At 41.9% G+C, this 18,906-nt stretch overlaps 1 protein-coding gene across 1 annotated transcript in view; it reads right to left on the reverse strand.

Annotated features, from left to right (window-relative positions):
* Positions 1–18,906, reverse strand: part of adam19a (ADAM metallopeptidase domain 19a) — a 151,976-nt gene that overhangs the window by 98,812 nt on the left and 34,258 nt on the right. The window contains exon 3 of the mRNA XM_077229548.1: positions 13,093–13,169. Within this exon, the coding sequence (XP_077085663.1) occupies positions 13,093–13,169 (77 nt within the window). The remainder of the gene's footprint in view (positions 1–13,092; positions 13,170–18,906) is intronic.

Consider the following 18,906-nt stretch of genomic DNA (forward strand, 5'->3'; position numbering starts at 1 on the left):
ATGAAAGATTTTTGAAATGGCATGTCGATTTTGTCTCGGCGGAACTGAGATGAGAACAATCGTAACACGGCCGTATTCTTGTTCAGCTGCTTAATCTCGTTGTCAGTCGACCATGATCGCACACGCGCATCAAGGTGACACGGATAAATGTACGCAGCAATATAATGAATATTCCTGGGAGATCCGTAGTTGCGCGGGATGTGGAAGCGAGCAAAAGTTCCAGAAATGTACAAAAAGTGCCCTGGCCTTGAATGACAAGGTAAGGAAAATAAGACTAAATCAAAATTAAATAACCAAGACTAGGTTGTCCATGTGATTTTTCTCAGGAGATGTTTTGAGCATTTTACTTCAGACACCGGATTATCAGCAAACTGCTAAGAGAACTGCAAGCTGGCTACGCAAAATAAACTAGCAATATATGGGCATTTCTCAGATTAAGGCCCAAATTGGGTTTCTGCAATTTTGAAAATGAAAATCCCAAATTTGACTAATTGGTATACATCAAATTATCAGTCCTTAAGTCAGGTACAATGTTATGAGCTTGGTTGAGGCCATAAGATAAGGGAATTTATGATTTTTTGCCATTTTTTTTACTGTCAAGTAAATGTGTCATTACCATCACATCATCGAATGTATGTAAAAAAATAAAACTTAAATGATGAATCAGTGCTCATTTTAAAACATTTTATGGTTTCACATGGAATCTATTTTATCTTGAACTTAATGGGATTGTTGATTTTTACTTGCAAGATGAATTATAGTCACTTAAGTATCTACATTTCTGATTCATCAATCTACCCTGGCTTGGAATATAAGCTTATTTTAAGTGAATGCCATATCATCAAAACTTTTATAATACAGTGATAATTTAGACTGTCCAACTCTGTCAGAAATATATAATTGTAGGATGTTTTTGTAAGTTATACATCATTTATTGGCAAAATATGTATGGTAATGGTGATGGTGATGACATTGCAGTTCTGGTTGTTGCGGTGATGACAAATCACTGATCATAACCTATTGTAATTTAAGAGCCTAAGTGACTTCAGACCAAAAAAAATCCACCAGCTATTAATTGGTTTAAACATCAAAACATAGTTTAATCTGATTATGGAAGACCAAACAGGAACTATGTGTATCTGCGGTCATCACTACCACAACCTGTCATTACCAGCACAAGATGTAATGTGCTGGTAATGACTGTGCTGGGAATGACAAATTAGACAAAAAACTAGCCTTGCTAGCAAAGATGATGACTAAGCAAGTGTAGCTAGCTTTCTACATGTAATGTACACTTTTTTAACTAATAAAGTGATAAAAATAATCCAAAAATGTTTAAAAATACAGAAATACAACACATATGGTAATGACGCATAATAAGTGTACATGCCCAACACAAAGAATAAAGAGTAGATGTATTACTTTTCTGGACATCAAGGCATCAGTCTTGCAGCTTGAAATCCATGTGCTCCACTATGCTATTAGGTTAGCATGGCTACCAAATAAACCTTTGATGAAAAAACTGTTAAAAAGTGCCTTTATGCAGAGCGTGTTGGTAATGACAGCTAAACCATGGGACAGGTAGAAGTTAAGCTAAATAAAGTACAAAATGCATATATATGCTTAATCTGTGCATGTAGTTTATTAGTTCAGGTAACATTTAATTCATTTGCATATTTTTTTAATGAATTTGTGATAAATAATGTTTGAGATTTGTTACGACAAGTGAAAACTCTGGTGGCGGACAACACCAAAACACAGATATTGTACCACAAAACACCAATAAAATGTGTTAAAATCATTAGTAAGAGCAGCCATAAAATAAGTCTAGGCTTTGTTTATACTAATTAGTGGTGCTAAAATGTATTAGATTGAATTAGTTTTTAATAGAATTACGCCCTCTGGACAGAAATAGGCCCGAATTCTGGGAAATACTCATATTCAGTCAGCATATTTGTATTTGATCTGTGTGAATTACAGAAATATAAGACTTTCTAAACCTACTTTTAGCGACCAAGCAACCTTTCAACAAGGATAGATTGATTTTATTTTTGTGACTTGTGCATATCTTAATGAGAAATGATGCAGAGTAGGATGAGTGTGTGTGTGTTGTAGTAGTAGTAAAGAGAGAGAATGGGAGAAGGAAGTGTGTGTGAGGTGGACTTGGTCACCACAGACCCAAATCTTCTCAGCTGTTGCTACTGTCATATGCTGCACTGTCTCTTCATGTGGCACATTATGTTTGGCACATTGTATGGGTCACTATATATCATAACAAGGTAATACAATTTTTAATCAAGTGATGACTGATAAACAATAATATAAATGCTAAATGTCCTAATACCTGTTGATACTGCAACAATACAAAGTATATGCTCTTAACCTTGCAGTTTTTCACATATCATGTAATACTCAATTTCTCCATTTCTTTGCACAGAACTCTCTAGAAAGTGCTATTTAATATTTTATTTTTAAACCATTAAATAGCATGCCCCCAGACCCCTAGGGGGAGCACCCCCACATAATAAATCCCAATTTAACCCCTGGTTATTACTATAGTACTAATAGTGTTATAAGTATAGGTACATATAGTAACGTATAACTATGTCACCTTAAAATAAAGTGTTACCCGTGTTTATATTTAAGACCTAGTGGTCTGGGTTTCCCAGGAAATTGCGTACATACGTCAAATGCCCGTGTGTGTCTCGTCACACCAATAAATACAGAAAAGTTTCTCCGGCTACTTTGACACATGTACGCTGTGGGAGTGGCATAGGTTAGTTGTCACAAGGAGTGAGAAAGGTTGATATGAAGCACGCTAAATCTCGTCTTTAAAAACAGAGAACAGAGGAGAGTCTGCTGGCATAAAGAGAATGCGGCAGAACTGGTAATAAAACGACAATCAACATTGGTTTGGCTTTTTGGTGATGGCGAGAACCAAAACACCATGATAATAAAGCAGAAATAAAAATAACATAACCGTTAAACTCAGCAGGTGAATAAGGTGTGAACAGATAAATTGCCATATGAAGCTCTCAAACAGTGATTGTAAAGCATAGAAGGGTCCTTTCATTATAGTTATTTTAGCACTGTGCTTGAATTTTTCCTTAAGAAAGTACCATGCTTATTTAATTAATGGGTATAACAGTAACGTCTTTCGCTTGTCAGCTTGAGATCCTTTCCATCTTAACTGGTTATATCTCTTAAGCCTAGTGGTTAATGGGCTATCTGACAGACTGACAAACTGAATAGATTGCTGTGGTCTGTGGTTTAATGATATGAAAATAAAACAATCAATATTGACTTTGTAATATAAGCCACCAATGCCATAAATTATATTCATTTGGGGGGTTTTCACAACTAATAATATATGTGATTCATTTGATTAATTAATAAGCTCACAGTATGATATTACTAGATGAAAAAATTCTTTCGATTGACAGCCCTAACCATTAGTGATACCATAACACCTCTGGCAAGGTTTTAAAAGTTCATGAGTTATGACTGTGTTGAATTATACAGACAGCTGTTGGCTTAATCCTGAACATGTGCTGCAATTCCAAAAAATTTTTTTTTTTAAATATCATATCCTCAGGGATGAATACATTAAAATATTAATAATAAAATATGTAGGTCAATCACTTCACAATCACACAGCTCTAATGGGAAATGAGGTTCGGATCTTTGGAGTTCAACTGCCAATAGAGCTAAACCACAACCACCTGTTAGGACTCTTCATTTCATCCCCTTTCGTATTCTTTTCATCCCCCTACCCCTCTGTCTCCTTATCACCACTCTCCATGCCCTAAACCCCTCTCGTCCTCCATGCTTCTTTATCCCTTCTCCTTCACACCATCAGTTCATACTTCTCAAATACCTTCCAGCTCTCTTACAAGCCCTCCAATAACACTTACCTTTTAGTTTCTCTCTCTCTCATATTAAGCAATATGAACTCTATTAATCTCTTTCACCCTCGATACAACACAATCTCCTCCCCTCTCTCTCTAAAACGCAAACTTTTCACAAACCACTTGACCTTAAAAGAAACCCACAGACTACTCCACAATGCCCTCGCTAGAAATGAGATGGCTAACAATCACTGTAGTACCAAATGTTAAAGGACAAACTTCTGCATAATTCAGTTTACAATTGAATTAAAATATGTGGTAAGATCCTCCTGTGGTAAGAGAGATTAAAACTCATTACTCCAGGTTATAAACACTGCCTAAAGCATGCCCGTCATCTGCCCGTATCTGCTCATTCACTCTCTTTAAACTGTCGATCAGCCTTTTCAATTAAATACAAGCTCAGATTCAAACACACAAACATCCTCATTTACATCACAAATAACTTGGCTATGAATAAAATGGCAAAACCATGCACGTATAAGGAATTGTGTGAGAAAAAAAAAAAAACTCGGACACAACACTGTACCTATTTCTTATTGTCATTTGCAGAATGAGAGCCTCTTACATTGTTATTCTCATGGAAAGAAAAGATGTGGGATAGACAGACTCAATGGAGCTATTCAAGAAACACTTAAGGTATGCCCACATTTTCACTTAGAAAACTGTTTAGAAGAACACTTAGAAGTACTTCCATAAAAGGAAAAAAATATGCCTGGAGGTTTTCTAAAGGTTTTTATGGTCATTTTATGGATCACACATGATGCAACACAGCCATAGTAACAGTGACCCTTAACCCCAGTTGTCAGATGTCAGAATGCCAGTCTGAAGTTAAATGATGATCTTTACTTATGTTTTAAAATGAGTTTGTGGTACCAACATTGCCTATGCCAATTATTCCCTTCTGTTTTTCAACTTCTTTTTCAAGTGGTTGGTGTATTAGAGCTGTATTATGAATAATCACATCCATGATTATGGATAATTTAAATCTAACTGCACTGCATTATTTTGTATTTTCTTGTGTGTGTGTGTGTTTTTTATTTTTTTATTTGCTGTGGTACACAAAAATTAGCGCTTTAGAAACACTACCTGACGCCAAAAAGAAGCTTCAAAACAGAAAGCACTGTTAGTAATTTGAATTTATTTTCTGGTTTGCTATTTAGATTGCACTCTCTTGGAATGTAGACTGTGGAATGTGGTTTATGGAAGTATAATAACTACATATGTCTTTGAAAAAAAAAAAAAGCATCTTGAATTGCACTAATTGAAATAAGAGTGCTGGCATTTTAATGCATTGTATTTTCAGGGGTTATATTTTTGGGACCTAAAATTCAACATGATTGTATGTTTAAGCTGTGAATATTTCAAATGAAACATTTTATACACAATTTCATTATTATTACTTTCATTAATATACTAATTTACATTATTATTACAAATTAATAATCCATATTCACCTTCCTTTTTTTATATCACATTTAACCCTCTGAGCCTAAAGAAAATACTTAAAATACTCTACAAATAATACAAATAGGTCATTATACATTTTATAAACTATAAAGGGTTTTCTTTTATTTGTGTACCCTCACAATAACAACAAATCCTTGTATTTTTGTAAAATAAAGAAAATAAACAGGGTGCGCTTTCAGCTGTCACTGTCTCCACAAGAAACTTTCTGAAAGACGTCTGAATTATGAACTGAATTTCAGCGAATACTTATCAAACAAACATGAAATGTACGTCTAAAGAAAACGTCTCTGGTTACTCACGTAACCGTAGTTCCCTGAGAGGAGGGAACGAGACATTACGTATGGGGAAATCCATTTTCCTCGAATCATGAAGTCTAATAGAATAACTCTTTTGCTTGCAAATAGCCAATGGCAGTCCCGCCATCACCTGATTGGCTGACACTGCTCAATATAGGTGACGGCGGGCGCCAAAAACCTCAGAATCTTAGCTGAACGAGAGTAAGAACTGTGAGCCCCTTCCCACACGGCAGGTTACGTAATGTCTCGTTCCCTCCTCTCAGGGAACTACGGTTACGTGAGTAACCAGAGACGTTCCCTTATCGAGTCGGTCTCTCGACATTACGTATGGGGAACAATAAAACCCCCGCCGCGTGGGAAAACCCCGCCCAGCTAGAACAAGCTGAAGATAGCACAAGCGCTAATCCCTATACAGCTCAGGAACCGCCACCGGACCTGGTCGAAACCACCTCTTGGCACAGAGCCAAGTCGGCAACCGCACCAACGTGGCCCCTCCCACACAGTTAAGCAACACTGAACTGAATGAGTGGGGATTTGCAGCAATGTGATTGGTGCTTAGGAATACACTGCCGGCTTATGAATGCGGGCATAATAATAAGGACACAACATAGAGAATAGATAGCTTTATATTGCTAATAACTCACGCTTAGTCGGAACCGCGGCTAGAGTGTGCGCCACTAGGGGCATGTCTAGCCTAGTCCAATGACAGCTCAGCTTTCTCTCCCTGTACTGACAGTACATGCGGTGTGAATGAAGGAATATTCAAGTTATAGAATCTCGCAAACGTATTACGCGACGACCAGCCTGCCGCGAAGCAAATGTCCTGGATAGACATACCTCTCGCCCACGCCCATGATGACGCCAAACTCCTAGTGGAGTGGGCGTGCACTCCTATTGGGCAAACAGCTCCCCGAGAAGTATAAGCCAGTCGCACAGCCTCCACTATCCAGTGCGATAGCCTCTGTTTCGACAGCGCGCCGCCTTTCTTGGCACCCGCGAAGCAGACGAAGAGCTGCTCTGAAGTTCGAAAATGGCTAGTTCTGTTCACATAAGCACGCAGGGCACGCACGGGGCACAAAGCGTCCTTCTGAGACTCTGAAATACTGACCACATCGGGGCAAAATGCTGGAATTGTAATCACCTGGGCTCTGAATGGAGTTGAGAGCACTTTAGGCGAGTATCCGCGCTTGGGTAAAAGTCTGACCATGCAATCTTCCGGTCCAAACTGCATACATGCACTGTTCACTGACAGAGCCTGTAAGTCCCCCACTCGCTTACCGCAGGCTAGCGCGAGCAAAAACGCCGTCTTGAATGAGAGAACTTTGATGTCACTAGACTCAGCTGGTTCGAAAGGCGGGTCAGACAGCGCACTAAGCACTAACGACAGGTCCCACACCGGCACCTGACGAGGGCGGGGGGGGAAAAGCCGCCTCGCTCCCCGGAGGAAACCCGTTATCAAAATGTGTTTCCCCACTGAATGGCCATCTACATCACGACAAGCAGCAATAGCGGCCACGTAAACTTTCAGTGTAGATGGCGAACTGCCAGCATCCAGACGCTCCTGTAGGAAGGTCAAAATAATGGCGATATCGCAATTCCTGGGGTCCTCCTTTTTGTCAACACACCAGTTAGCAAACACCCTCCACTTTAGAGCGTATAAGCGCCTCGTTGAAGGGGCTCTAGCCTCTGCTATTGTCTGTAGTACCCGCTGTGATACTCCGTGCTGATCTGCCACACGTGCAGGTCCCACAGCTCCGGGTTGGGGTGCCATATGGTCCCCCTCGCCTGAGATAGGAGGTCTCTTCTCGGCGGTATCCGCCATGGGGGAAAAAGCGCCATGTTCACTAGCTCCGGGAACCACGGCTGGTTGGGCCATCTCGGCGCTACCATAACCAACGCACATCTCTCCTCCCTGATCTTTTGCAGCACCAGCGGCATTAACTTGATCGGAGGAAAAGCATACTTCCGCCCCTTCGGCCAGCGGCTCGACAGTGCGTCTCCCTTTAGAGGGGCCGCCGTCAATGCAAAAACAGCGGGCAGTGGGCGTTCTCCTGCGATGCGAAGAGATCGATCTCCGCTTTGCCAAACAGATTCCAGATCATGTTTACCGTCTGCGGATGAAGCCTCCACTCCCCGTGCACAATGCCGTCCCTGGACAGCATGTCCGCGCCGCAATTCAAACTGCCCGGCACATGTACTGCTCGAATCGACAGTAGTACTTTGTCCGTCCATAATAATAGCCGCCTCGCTAGCCCCTGCAGGGATCGCGAACGTAAACCTCCCTGGCGATTTATGTACGCCACCACTGCCGTGTTGTCCGTTCTGATGAGAACATGACGGTCTTTCACAAATGGGAGGAACCCACGCAGCGCTAGATGAACCGCTTCCATCTCCAAGCAGTTTATATGCCAGCGCGTCCGATCTCCTGTCCACGTACCGAATGCCGGTCTGCCATCGCAAAGGGCTCCCCAGCCTGACAGCGACGCATCCGTAGTGACCACTACGCGTCTGACCACTCTGCCCAAAGCAGCTCCCTGCTCGAACATGGTCGTGCCGAACCACGGTGCTAGAGTCTCCAGACATGAACGCGTTATAACAAGGCGTTCCGTTCCCGCTCTCCATGCCTGCGGCTGTACGCGCCCCTGTAACCAGTGCTGAAGCGGTCTCATGTGTAATAAGCCCAGTCTGCAGACGGAAGCTGCAGCTGCCATTAGACCGAGTAGCCTCTGAAACGTTTTTAAGGGGATGGCTCTGCCTTGAACGAATAGGGCTAACACTCTCTGAATCGACTGGATTCTCGCCTCTGATAGCTTCGCGATCATAGTGCGCGAGTCCAGCACCATACCGAGGAATGTGATGGACTGGCACGGTTGAAGCGCGCTCTTCTGCATGTTCACAGACAGTCCCAAATCCATCAGGTGAACGAGGAGTCTGTGTCTGTGTTCCACAAGGACACTCTTCGAACGCGCGATGACTAACCAGTCGTCGAGATAGTTCAGAATGCGCATTCCACTGAGCTTCAGGGGAGCAAGCGCTGCATTCATGCACATTGTAAACACACGGGGTGCCAGGGCCAGCCCGAAAGGCAGCACTTTGAACTGGTATGCCACACCCTCGAAAGCAAACCGAAGGAAGCGCCTGTGATGCGGGGCTATCTGAATATGGAAGTATGCATCCTTTAGATCCACTGCAAGGAAGTAATCGTCGGGCTGAATGTGCGCGAGGATCTGCTTCACTGTTAACATTTTGAACGCGCGTTTCGCGAGCGCTTTGTTCAGTAATCTCAGATCCAAAATAGGGCGCATACCTCCGTCCTTCTTTGGTACAAGAAAATAACGGCTGTAGAAACCGGAGTTTTTTCGCTCTTCGGGAACTATCTCTACTGCTTGTTTGGCCAGGAGAGAGGAGATTTCTTCCCGAAGTAACGGGGCGCTCTGTTCTGACACCTCTGTCAAAATCACACCGCCGAAGCGGGGTGGTCTGCGAGCGAATTGGAGCGTATAGCCGCGTTTTATCGTGTTTAACACCCACACTGAAGCCGTCGGTAATGTTGACCACGCACTCAGGTGACTCGATAGGGGGGGCTTTAATGAATGCTGCGGCGGGGGCTGGGCGCCAGCCACCGGGGAAGCATTGGCCGCTATATTGAGGGCAGATGGCTCGTCCGCGGCTCTTAGCGCGGGGACATAAATAACCACCTTCTCGGGTTTCCCCGAGCTTCCGCTCTGCGAAACGTCTCCCGGGGGAGAGGTTTTGCTTATGGCGCGGGTAATAGTGTTGGGAGGAGGAAAGCTCTTTTGCTGAGACATGTAATGCACTTTGTTTATTGAAACAGAACACAGCGGTTTCAAAATCAACACATTCTCGTCGAACTCTGGGCGGGAACACGCCCTCTTTGCAGCGGGTCCGACGAACACGTCCCGCGCTCCCTCCTCCCCGACACACGCATCAGGAATGCCGCTCCTTTTTGCCCGCCGGGCGTCCTTGGCTACTAGAGGCCGGCTTCGCACCGAAGCGGGGCTGCTTCCTGAACTGCCTCTGGCGGAAGGGGGGCTCTGGCTCGTGACGTTCTGCCGCGCTCGGGGGCGCGCGTCTGGTAGGTCCCGCTGGGCGCTGTGCAGAGGAAGATCTGGATCTCGCCGCCGGGGGGGCTTGAGACCGTTTCGGCAGCAGATGCGGCATCATTCTAGACTGCTTGACGGTCTCTGCGTACTTGTCGGATAACGACTCCACCGCAACACCGAAAAGGCCCGTGGGGCTTACCGGAGCGTCCAGGAACTGCCTTTTGTCAGTATCGCGCATCCCCGACAGCGTTAGCCACAGATGGCGATGCAGGGCCACAAGACTGCCCATATTGCGTCCGATTCCCTGAGCGACCTTCTTAGACGCCGCCAGAGCGAGATCTGCCGCCGTGCGCAGTTTCCTGAGCAACTCAGGGTCCGGGCTTCCCTCATCCAGGGACCCTAGGAGTCGCGTCTGGAAAACCTGCAGGATTGCCATCGTATGGAGGGCAGATGCTGCATGTCCCGCAGAAGTGTAAGCCTTCTCAGCCATGTGGGCAGTAGCGCGACATGGTCTGGAAGGCAGTTGGGCGGTCTTCCAGCCAGGAGAAGACGCCAGATGAGCCGCGATGGCATCCTCGACGGGAGGCAACCGAGCGTACCCTAATTTCTCAGCTCCTTCCACTGTAGTCAGCAGCTGGGTACCTTGTGCATGGGCTCGGGCTGAGTAAGGGGAGCGCCATGATCTGGTGAGCTCCTCGTGGACCTCAGAGAAAAAGGGGGCGGGTCTCCGCGGGGCTTCAGCTTGACGGCCCGCGCCGAGGAAGGAACCGTCCATCCATCTTTTCGACGGCAGCTCCTTGGGAGCCGTCCACTCCAGCTCCATATCTGCCACCGCCTCTGAGAGAATGGCCATTAGCTCCGCATCCAAAGAGGCGGGGGCGCCTTCAGACGGAGACTCGGACCATGCTCCGGGGTCGGAGGCATTGGTGGACATGGCGTCGTCATCGTCGTATCCAAACGAGACCATTTCCCGCGCTTCCTGAGGAGGGCGGTAAGAGGCCTCAGAGTAAGTCACGGGCTCTGCCACGTGAGGATGGCGTGGGCCTTGGGCCGACGACAGCGCCTCAACAGAACCCGCGGATGGAGGTCTCTGCTGTCTCCCGGTCCGCGGCTCGACGGCGGCAGACTGGGGAGAGGCAGGAGACACAAGGTCGTCGTTACGTGTAACGGCCAGCCTTGCACGAAGGATCTTGATGGGAAGCTCCTCACAGGCGGGACATCCCGATCCCTCAAGTGCCGCCTCAGCGTGGTCCCGACCCAGGCACAGCACACAATGTTTGTGTGCATCCGGGAATTCGATGGGTCCACCACACGTGCGACAAAGAGACATAGTAGAATCCACCGGAACGCGAGAGGGGATAAAAACTCCTAATTTTACTCCGCTCTGAATGCGTAAATCAAACGGTGAAACAGACTCGAGTGAAGAAAAAAGATTCTGAGGTTTTTGGCGCCCGCCGTCACCTATATTGAGCAGTGTCAGCCAATCAGGTGATGGCGGGACTGCCATTGGCTATTTGCAAGCAAAAGAGTTATTCTATCAGACTTCATGATTCGAGGAAAATGGATTTCCCCATACGTAATGTCGAGAGACCGACTCGATAAGGGAACTTGAAATATCTACTTTTAAATAAAACAATTCATATTTAAAACAAATATTCTCCTGGAAAATAAAATGGACTGAAATGTGCCGGTATAAACCGCTAAGACTAGTCTTACAAGATCCATCAGTCCAGCAATCCAGTTATATCAGATCAAAAGCGCATGATCTATCTATTGCTTGAAATTAACTCTATACACTAATTATTTTCCATTTGGTTTCTGTTTCTATCTCCGGATGATATTACACCAGCTCCAGTTTAGGAAACTAAACAATCTGGAATTGGAATCTGGAAAGAGAGCGAAAGATTTCCCCCATAGATTTCACAACAAATTTAAGCTGGTCATGTGTATTGTCACATTGACAGAAAGCTGCTTAGTTTGAATGTGATTTCTCTGTGAGCTGTGCTTCATACATCACTATCCAGGTGGATGCTGCACATTGGTGGTGGTTTAGGAGATTCCCTCTTCCATGTAAAGCGCTTTGAGTACCTGGAAAAGCGCTATATAAATGTAACAAATTAATATTATTATTATTATTATTAATCACTACACTACTGACAATAGAATTTTTATTCTTTTTTGCCAATGAAATTTTACCATAATTTCACTTGAACACTAAAAGGCATAGACACATTGTTAATAACAATTTAACGCACTGTCAACAGCTTTGTTGATTATAATGGCAACTTTTGCAAGATACAATAGCATTGTTACTACTAACATAGTCAATGTGAGGTTGTCTTGATTTACTGAAGCATAACCAGCAAAAACGCAATTCAGGGACAGAGATCTCTGCGCAGTAAGACATTTAGTTGCCATACACAAAATAAGCATTTTATAATATATAAATTCTATAATCGTTCTGCCCTATAGTGTATAGAAAGACAGGTGTGCTTCTTTGGAAATTGCCCTTTTCACAAAGCAGACACCCCTTGCCCTTCCTTTTAAAAATAACATTTTGTGTGTTGAAAGCACTCCACTGCAAGAGATGCAATGTAAAGAAGCAATTAGACAAATGGCATATTCAAGTAATGCACCTTCCTTTATACATTTCAAGAAAACCTTAGTCAATAGATTGAGTGAATTCATTAAAACGTCCTCAAGCTATCCTCCATTTCCTGGATCCATTACAATGCGGCTGTGATCTAGATTCTATGCCAGTCCTCTATACCCTGACTTTTGCTCATTTTCTTCACTTCGACCTGCTTGGAGAGTACTTTGTCTTGTAAAAACTCCAAAAAAGACTGTGGGACCGCTTTGGGGGTTCCTTCGGGCCTCGAAAATACTCAGGAAGTCAGGCTGATCTGTGTTTATGTGTGTCAGTGTGTGTGTCCTTTCTTCTGACCTACATTTGGAAAACCAGACTGGGAATGCAAGGTTCATGTGTGGTTAAAATAAACATTAACTCTGCCAAGTAACAATAATCTGGTCCTGCAATTTCTGATGAGGAAAAGGCAATCCATCCCCAATGGTTTCCAGTACAGTCAGACTCAGACTATGACTCCATGGCATTGGTTCACCTCAGCATTTGGCAGAACAATCAGAGGGTGATAGAGATACCAGTTCCCTTTTCCAGAAGATCTGTGGCTCAAGTAATTATTCAACTGTCTAAACTAGATCTAGATATTATATTTTATTGGATGTGTATTCAACAAAGCAATTCGAAAATCTTTCAGCAGTACATTAATCAAATCTGCAATCAGATAGTTTTTTTCTTCAATTATGTGTATGAGTTAGTCATGTTAAGAGGTTACTTACTGATTCTTTTCAACTTGTAGAACCAATTTCAAGTCCTGGGCTGAGACCAGAATTTCTCCCCTCTCTGGGAACTGGTCCTGATGAGCGGAAAATTAAAGACTCAGGTCAGTAAATCAATACCGCAAAACAATTTATGCAGCAAGAAGGCATGAAATTGATCAAAAATGGCAGTAAAGACATTTACATAGTTACGGATTTGTATTTTATATAAATGCTGTTCTTCTGAATGTCCTATTCATCAAAGAATCCTGAACAAAAAGTGTATAATGGTTTCCACAAAAATATCAAAGTGGCACAACTGTTTTCAACATTGATAATAATCAACCCACATCAACCCATTCTCCCAAGGAGTCAACAACTGTAGCATGGTCACGTGCCTTCCGTGTCACAATTAAGATGCTAAAGGTATTTAAATAAGGCCACATCCACACGAAGCCAGAGCTTTCCCTGTCCGATCTTTTTTTCCTCGTTCTAAAAAAAAAATCCGTAAAAACGGCGCCGTATCAAGAAATATATGCGTACACACGAAAGCACTGAAACCGGCTCAAACCGATGTAATATACATGCCTGACCAGTATGAGGCGCTGTATTTCTGACACAGATACACTAAAAACAGAGAAGAAGACTTGCGCATAAACCTTGCGCGCTGTATACAATAATAAACAGAATGTAATATTAGGCACAGTAGCTTCTTTTCTTATTTACCAAGAACTTTATTGAACAATATGAAAAACCATAAATGGCCTGGTACAAAATAGGGATGAGTCACGATATTCGAATAGTTAGCTAAAGCATAAAGCTTGCCACAAAGAACCGGCAAATAGCCTAATCATTATAAATGTGTCAAATATAGCAAGGAGACATTTTAATTGTTTATTATTAAACTAGTGTTTTCTGTGACGATGCTGACTCGCCACCTTTGCAGTATTGTGAAGGTGCCTATAGAGAGAAATGCACACTTCATACGGATTATAAGAGTTGTCTGTTTCTTTTCGTTTTGAATTGTTTAGTTTAAAAGTAGACATTTCAAGCTTAGATATATTTCTGAGTTTCTGTTCATTTATGAGACAAGCTCCAGTTCACGTGCGATGCAAGTTATATCGCGTCGGCGCCTACTGATTATAAACTATTGTCTGCTGTATTTGCTTCTTATTTATTAAATCCTGGAAATTGGTTGATGAAACATACAAAACGAAATACACTTTAAAGAAAGGCTTTATACAAAACAAAACTTAATGAAGTGGTCAAAATGATGTGTCTCGATATTGCGCATCTTATGATTAGGCTACTCACGCTGTTCACTTTTCATATAATCAACATATATGAAATGGAAAAAAATAACATAATATTTAAACATAAATATGAAAATAACTTTTCTTTTTGGCTAAAACATCTAGGCTTACAGTACAGAGAAATTTTATGTCGGAGCGAACGCCGTGTTACCGGTGAGCATGAGGGGGCAGAGGCGTGTTTTTTAAATAATAATAAAATAATTCCCAGCGATCGTCGAATATTATTTTTGCTTGAAATGCCCATCCCTACAAAATACGAAATGTCTTAATCAGACAAAATACAAGCATCATAGCATAAGAGAGAAATATAAATAAATAAAGTAGTAAAATAAAGAAATAAAATAAAAATACATTAATGTAGGCCTAAATAATAAATAAAGAAATAAAAGAGGCTCAGTAGCTTCTGAAGCATGAACTCAAGCAAGTAGTCGCAGTTGTTGTTACTGATTTAGCGTGTCTGACTAGTTGACACGTGGGGTGATGACATCATCGTTTCACAAAATATACGGATTGGCCATACACACGAAAACACAGGGGTGTCGTTTTCAGATTTATCCACCCTGGGACCCGGTTTCAAAAAATAGCGGTTTCAGTCTCCCAAAACGCCGGATCTGTCTGGACGAAACGCCGGATCCGTCCGGACGAAACGCCGGATCCGTCTGGACGAAACGCCGATCCGATAAAAAATTTGTACGTATACAGCTAAACGCGTCTCCATGTGGACAGGGGCTAAGAAAACTTTTGTGTCAGACGCGTTGGACATGGAAATGTTATCGTCATGATGAAATTATATATTGGGTTATAATTTTGCCATTGTGAAAGACAGCAATAATGGCTGCTGAAAATTCAATAATATTAACTGTGTTATTACATGTTTGTAATAATATTTCTCAATATCACTGCAATTTTTTATTTTGATAAAATTAATGCAGCAGGAACTGAATGTTAGTGCATATTTAAATAAATCTAGTACACTTTGAACGAATGCTGACTTAAAAACCTCTAGCGTTATGATTAAGAGATATTTTCAGTGAAGTTTTTAAAGTTTCAATAATATGGAAGTCAAATCCTCAGTAGAGATCTCACTCCAAAAACCATGTCATTCAAAACAACTGTCGAGTTTTTAAAAAAAATAAATTTGCTCTCTTTTTTGAGTCAGCTGCACACTTAAAGCCTGCCATAAAGGAAAGACATTGTGTTGAAGCCAATGGGCCAGAGCTAGTGTTTAGCATCTGTTTACTCTGAATGCCCAGCTTGTGGTTAGCTGTGGAAGCAGATAAAATGGGTAGGAGTCTGAAGACTTTGATCCTCCATGTAAACCCTTTCCAAAAAAGTCAGACATCAGTAGACATGAACTCCTCCCTCAAGCCATCAAAAGTCCTGCGATAGAAATGGAATTTTTTTTAGTCCAGCGGCAACCCAGGTCAGTAAGATGTTCAATAGACCTTGGGGAGAATGTTGTATAAACAGTACCCCTATAGGGACCACACATGAAATGACTGGAGAAGCAGAGAATAGTGATGATTCCAAATGTGAAACATCTTGCTGCTAGCACATTCTGAGAAAGTAATTTGATGGTGCCAGTGTTTGTGAATTATTACTATCCTGCTTGCTATTGCTCATACAGGAAGATAGAAGACTATAAAACCAGCGAAAGAAAGAAAAAAGCAATTAGACTTACAACAAAGGAGGTACTCAAGATATATATAGGGACAGGAGAAACAGCCAACCCACCACTAATATTTTAAATTTGTTGCATAACAAAAATCTGGGATCCACCCACAACTTTTGCATGGGCAAGACGCACTAATATCTTTATAAAATGTAGCAATCACATAGAACCACCATTAGCAACCACATAGCAACACCCTGCCATCGCCCCAACTCCCTATAAACGTTTGCACAGGCAAGTGCCACTTCAACAGTGTTGTGCAAGTTACTCCCAAACTGTAATACATTATATATTACTTGTTACTGTTATTTAAAAGTAATTCATTACCTTACAATATTACTGTCTCAGAATTGTAATGCGTTACATTACTCCTGTGTTACTTTTGAGTTACTTTCACCAAAATAACTATACAGGAGTAGAACTTAACATTCTAAAATGACTAGGGCTGTAAGGATATGCCATATCATATGAAACCGAATTCGCGACACTCAGATCCACGAACCTGCAGAATCGAGACACACCCCTTCCAACTCCCAGCGTTATCCATACCGTCCAGATCCAATGCTACCACATCTTTAAATTACTATTAGTATTATCTGAAGTTAACTTAACATTATAAAATACGTAGACCTACACCACAAAACTAGTTGAGGATACATTATTTAAAATTTGGGAATTCCAGCGTTATGGACATGACATTTGCAGTCAAAACTTGAAATATAAATTCTCAGAAAATGCATAAATACCAAAATATTGAAACGTCTGTTTATCCATAGGCTCCTCCCTGAAAGGAGTCCAGACATTAAAAAATATCAGTCTACACATGCGTTTTATATTTAATATTAGGGAAATAGACAGTCATGCGTAGCAAAAAAAATCTTTAACTTTTAGGAGGCAACGATTTTTTTTATTTTTTTATTTGTTTTTTTATTCTGTGAATTACACTGCGCAAATCGGATGAAGAAGGGTTGGCTCTCCACAGAACATAAAATATTCATTTTATTTTATTTTTCGTGTTCGCATTTATGAGAAAAAAACAATGTTACAGACGTGACAGTTCTCCGTTATGGACGCGACCGCTATGAAGCGGCACTAAAAGACTGCTTTAAAACTTTCACAGAGACCTTACACACACAAAGCCTTTCTTTAAAGTGAATTTCGTTTTGTATTAATTGTATCTTAATTTTAATCAATGTTTCGTCAACCAATTGCCTGGATTTAAGCGCGTGAACTGGAGCGCGTCTCATAAATGAACCGAAACTCAGCGTATAAGGTAGCCTATTCACGGACTTGAAAAATATATCTATATTGAAATGTCTACTTGTAAACAGAACAATTCAAAACGAAAGAAAACAGACTGCTCTCTGCTTATGAAATGAAATGTGCATTTCTCTCAGGTGCATTCACTACTGCGAAGATCGCGAGGCAGCATCGTCAACTTCATCTTGACTTCATTAATAAACAATTAAAATCTCTCCTTTCTATATTTGAATTATTCATAATCATTGCTTTTGCCGGTTCTTTGTAACAGCTTTTCGGTGCTTTATCGGCAGCGCCGCCGCCCTTACATGAACGCGTCACCACCGCATCAAAAACATGATTGCGTGATGAAAACATGAAAAATACCACATAAACATAGCCTAACTGTTTAGAAACAAAACACAGAACGAATAGCCTAATGCGCATACGTCCATCTCGCGAATGTATTGTCTTCTTCATGCCATCTTCACCATTAGCCGCTTTTCCACTGGCCAGCGCGAGCACAGAGGCCGAAATCATACCTCACGGCACTCCTGTAAAAAATAAATCGCTATACAAATATATCAGACGCTGCCATTTAGTCTTTATTTACAGACTTGGACACCACACGCGGCTATTGACTGACCACGAACAGGTTATTTAGCCTACTTGCATTTTTCATTCGTTAATGTCTCGCGGTCTTGCTGTTTTTTGTTGTTGTTTGTTTTACAATTAAAACTAAAAGTCTGTTGTAACGCAAGCCTTACTGAACATGTACCAAGTAAAATATTACTGAAAATTGATAAGTAATGCCTTACACTACTGCGTTACAGCAAAAAGTAATATGTTACTGTAATGCAAAGCACATTGCAATGTCCTGGTAACCACAGACAACTTTTGCACTCATATTTCCTTAGAAACTGCATAGTAATGCCCTGACAACCACCCACATCACCTTAGTGACTTTTACACTGGCTAGCGGCACTTACATTTTCCTCAAACTAATGTATAAAATGTCAGAAAAAGTAAAAATCTAGTTTCTAATGCAACTGTGGAGGAATTATTGGAACATAAAGACATATTTTCTATGTGAAGAGAGGAAATGCATTAGAAACCACAGGACTACTCATATAGACATCTGTCAGAATGTTCTAGGTTGAGGGGGAGTTTCGCTCAATGGGATAAAGGAAGACGAGATGAGGAGGTTTAAAACAATCGCTTCTCACAAATCAAAAGGTTGAGATGGAAGAAATGAGGAGATGCGGAGGGGGTCACTTTTCCTGAACATGCAAGGGCTTCATGCAGCCAGGGCCGGATTTATGCATAGGCATTCTAGGCAGGTGCCTATGCTCGCAATAAAAATTATTAGTGTATCTTATTATTACAAAACCTCGTAACTCCATTGGCTCCTAAAACTGTCGGTAAAACATTATAACTCCACTACCTTCTTGAATCTTGAATGAAGTGCCACACACAGTTTTGACCATCTCTGCTTGCTTGCAACGCAAAGGTAAATAAAGAACTGGATTTTGAATAAGAACAGCATTTTATTTACTCAAGAAATCTGTCTCTTTACCTTCGAATCCTCATAGAGTGCAACAGTTTGGTTTC

The sequence above is a fragment of the Siphateles boraxobius genome, unplaced genomic scaffold, assembly GCF_051911475.1.
Source record: "Siphateles boraxobius isolate OS27281-9 unplaced genomic scaffold, OSU_SipBor_1 130, whole genome shotgun sequence".
Classification (NCBI taxonomy): Eukaryota; Metazoa; Chordata; class Actinopteri; order Cypriniformes; family Leuciscidae; genus Siphateles; species Siphateles boraxobius.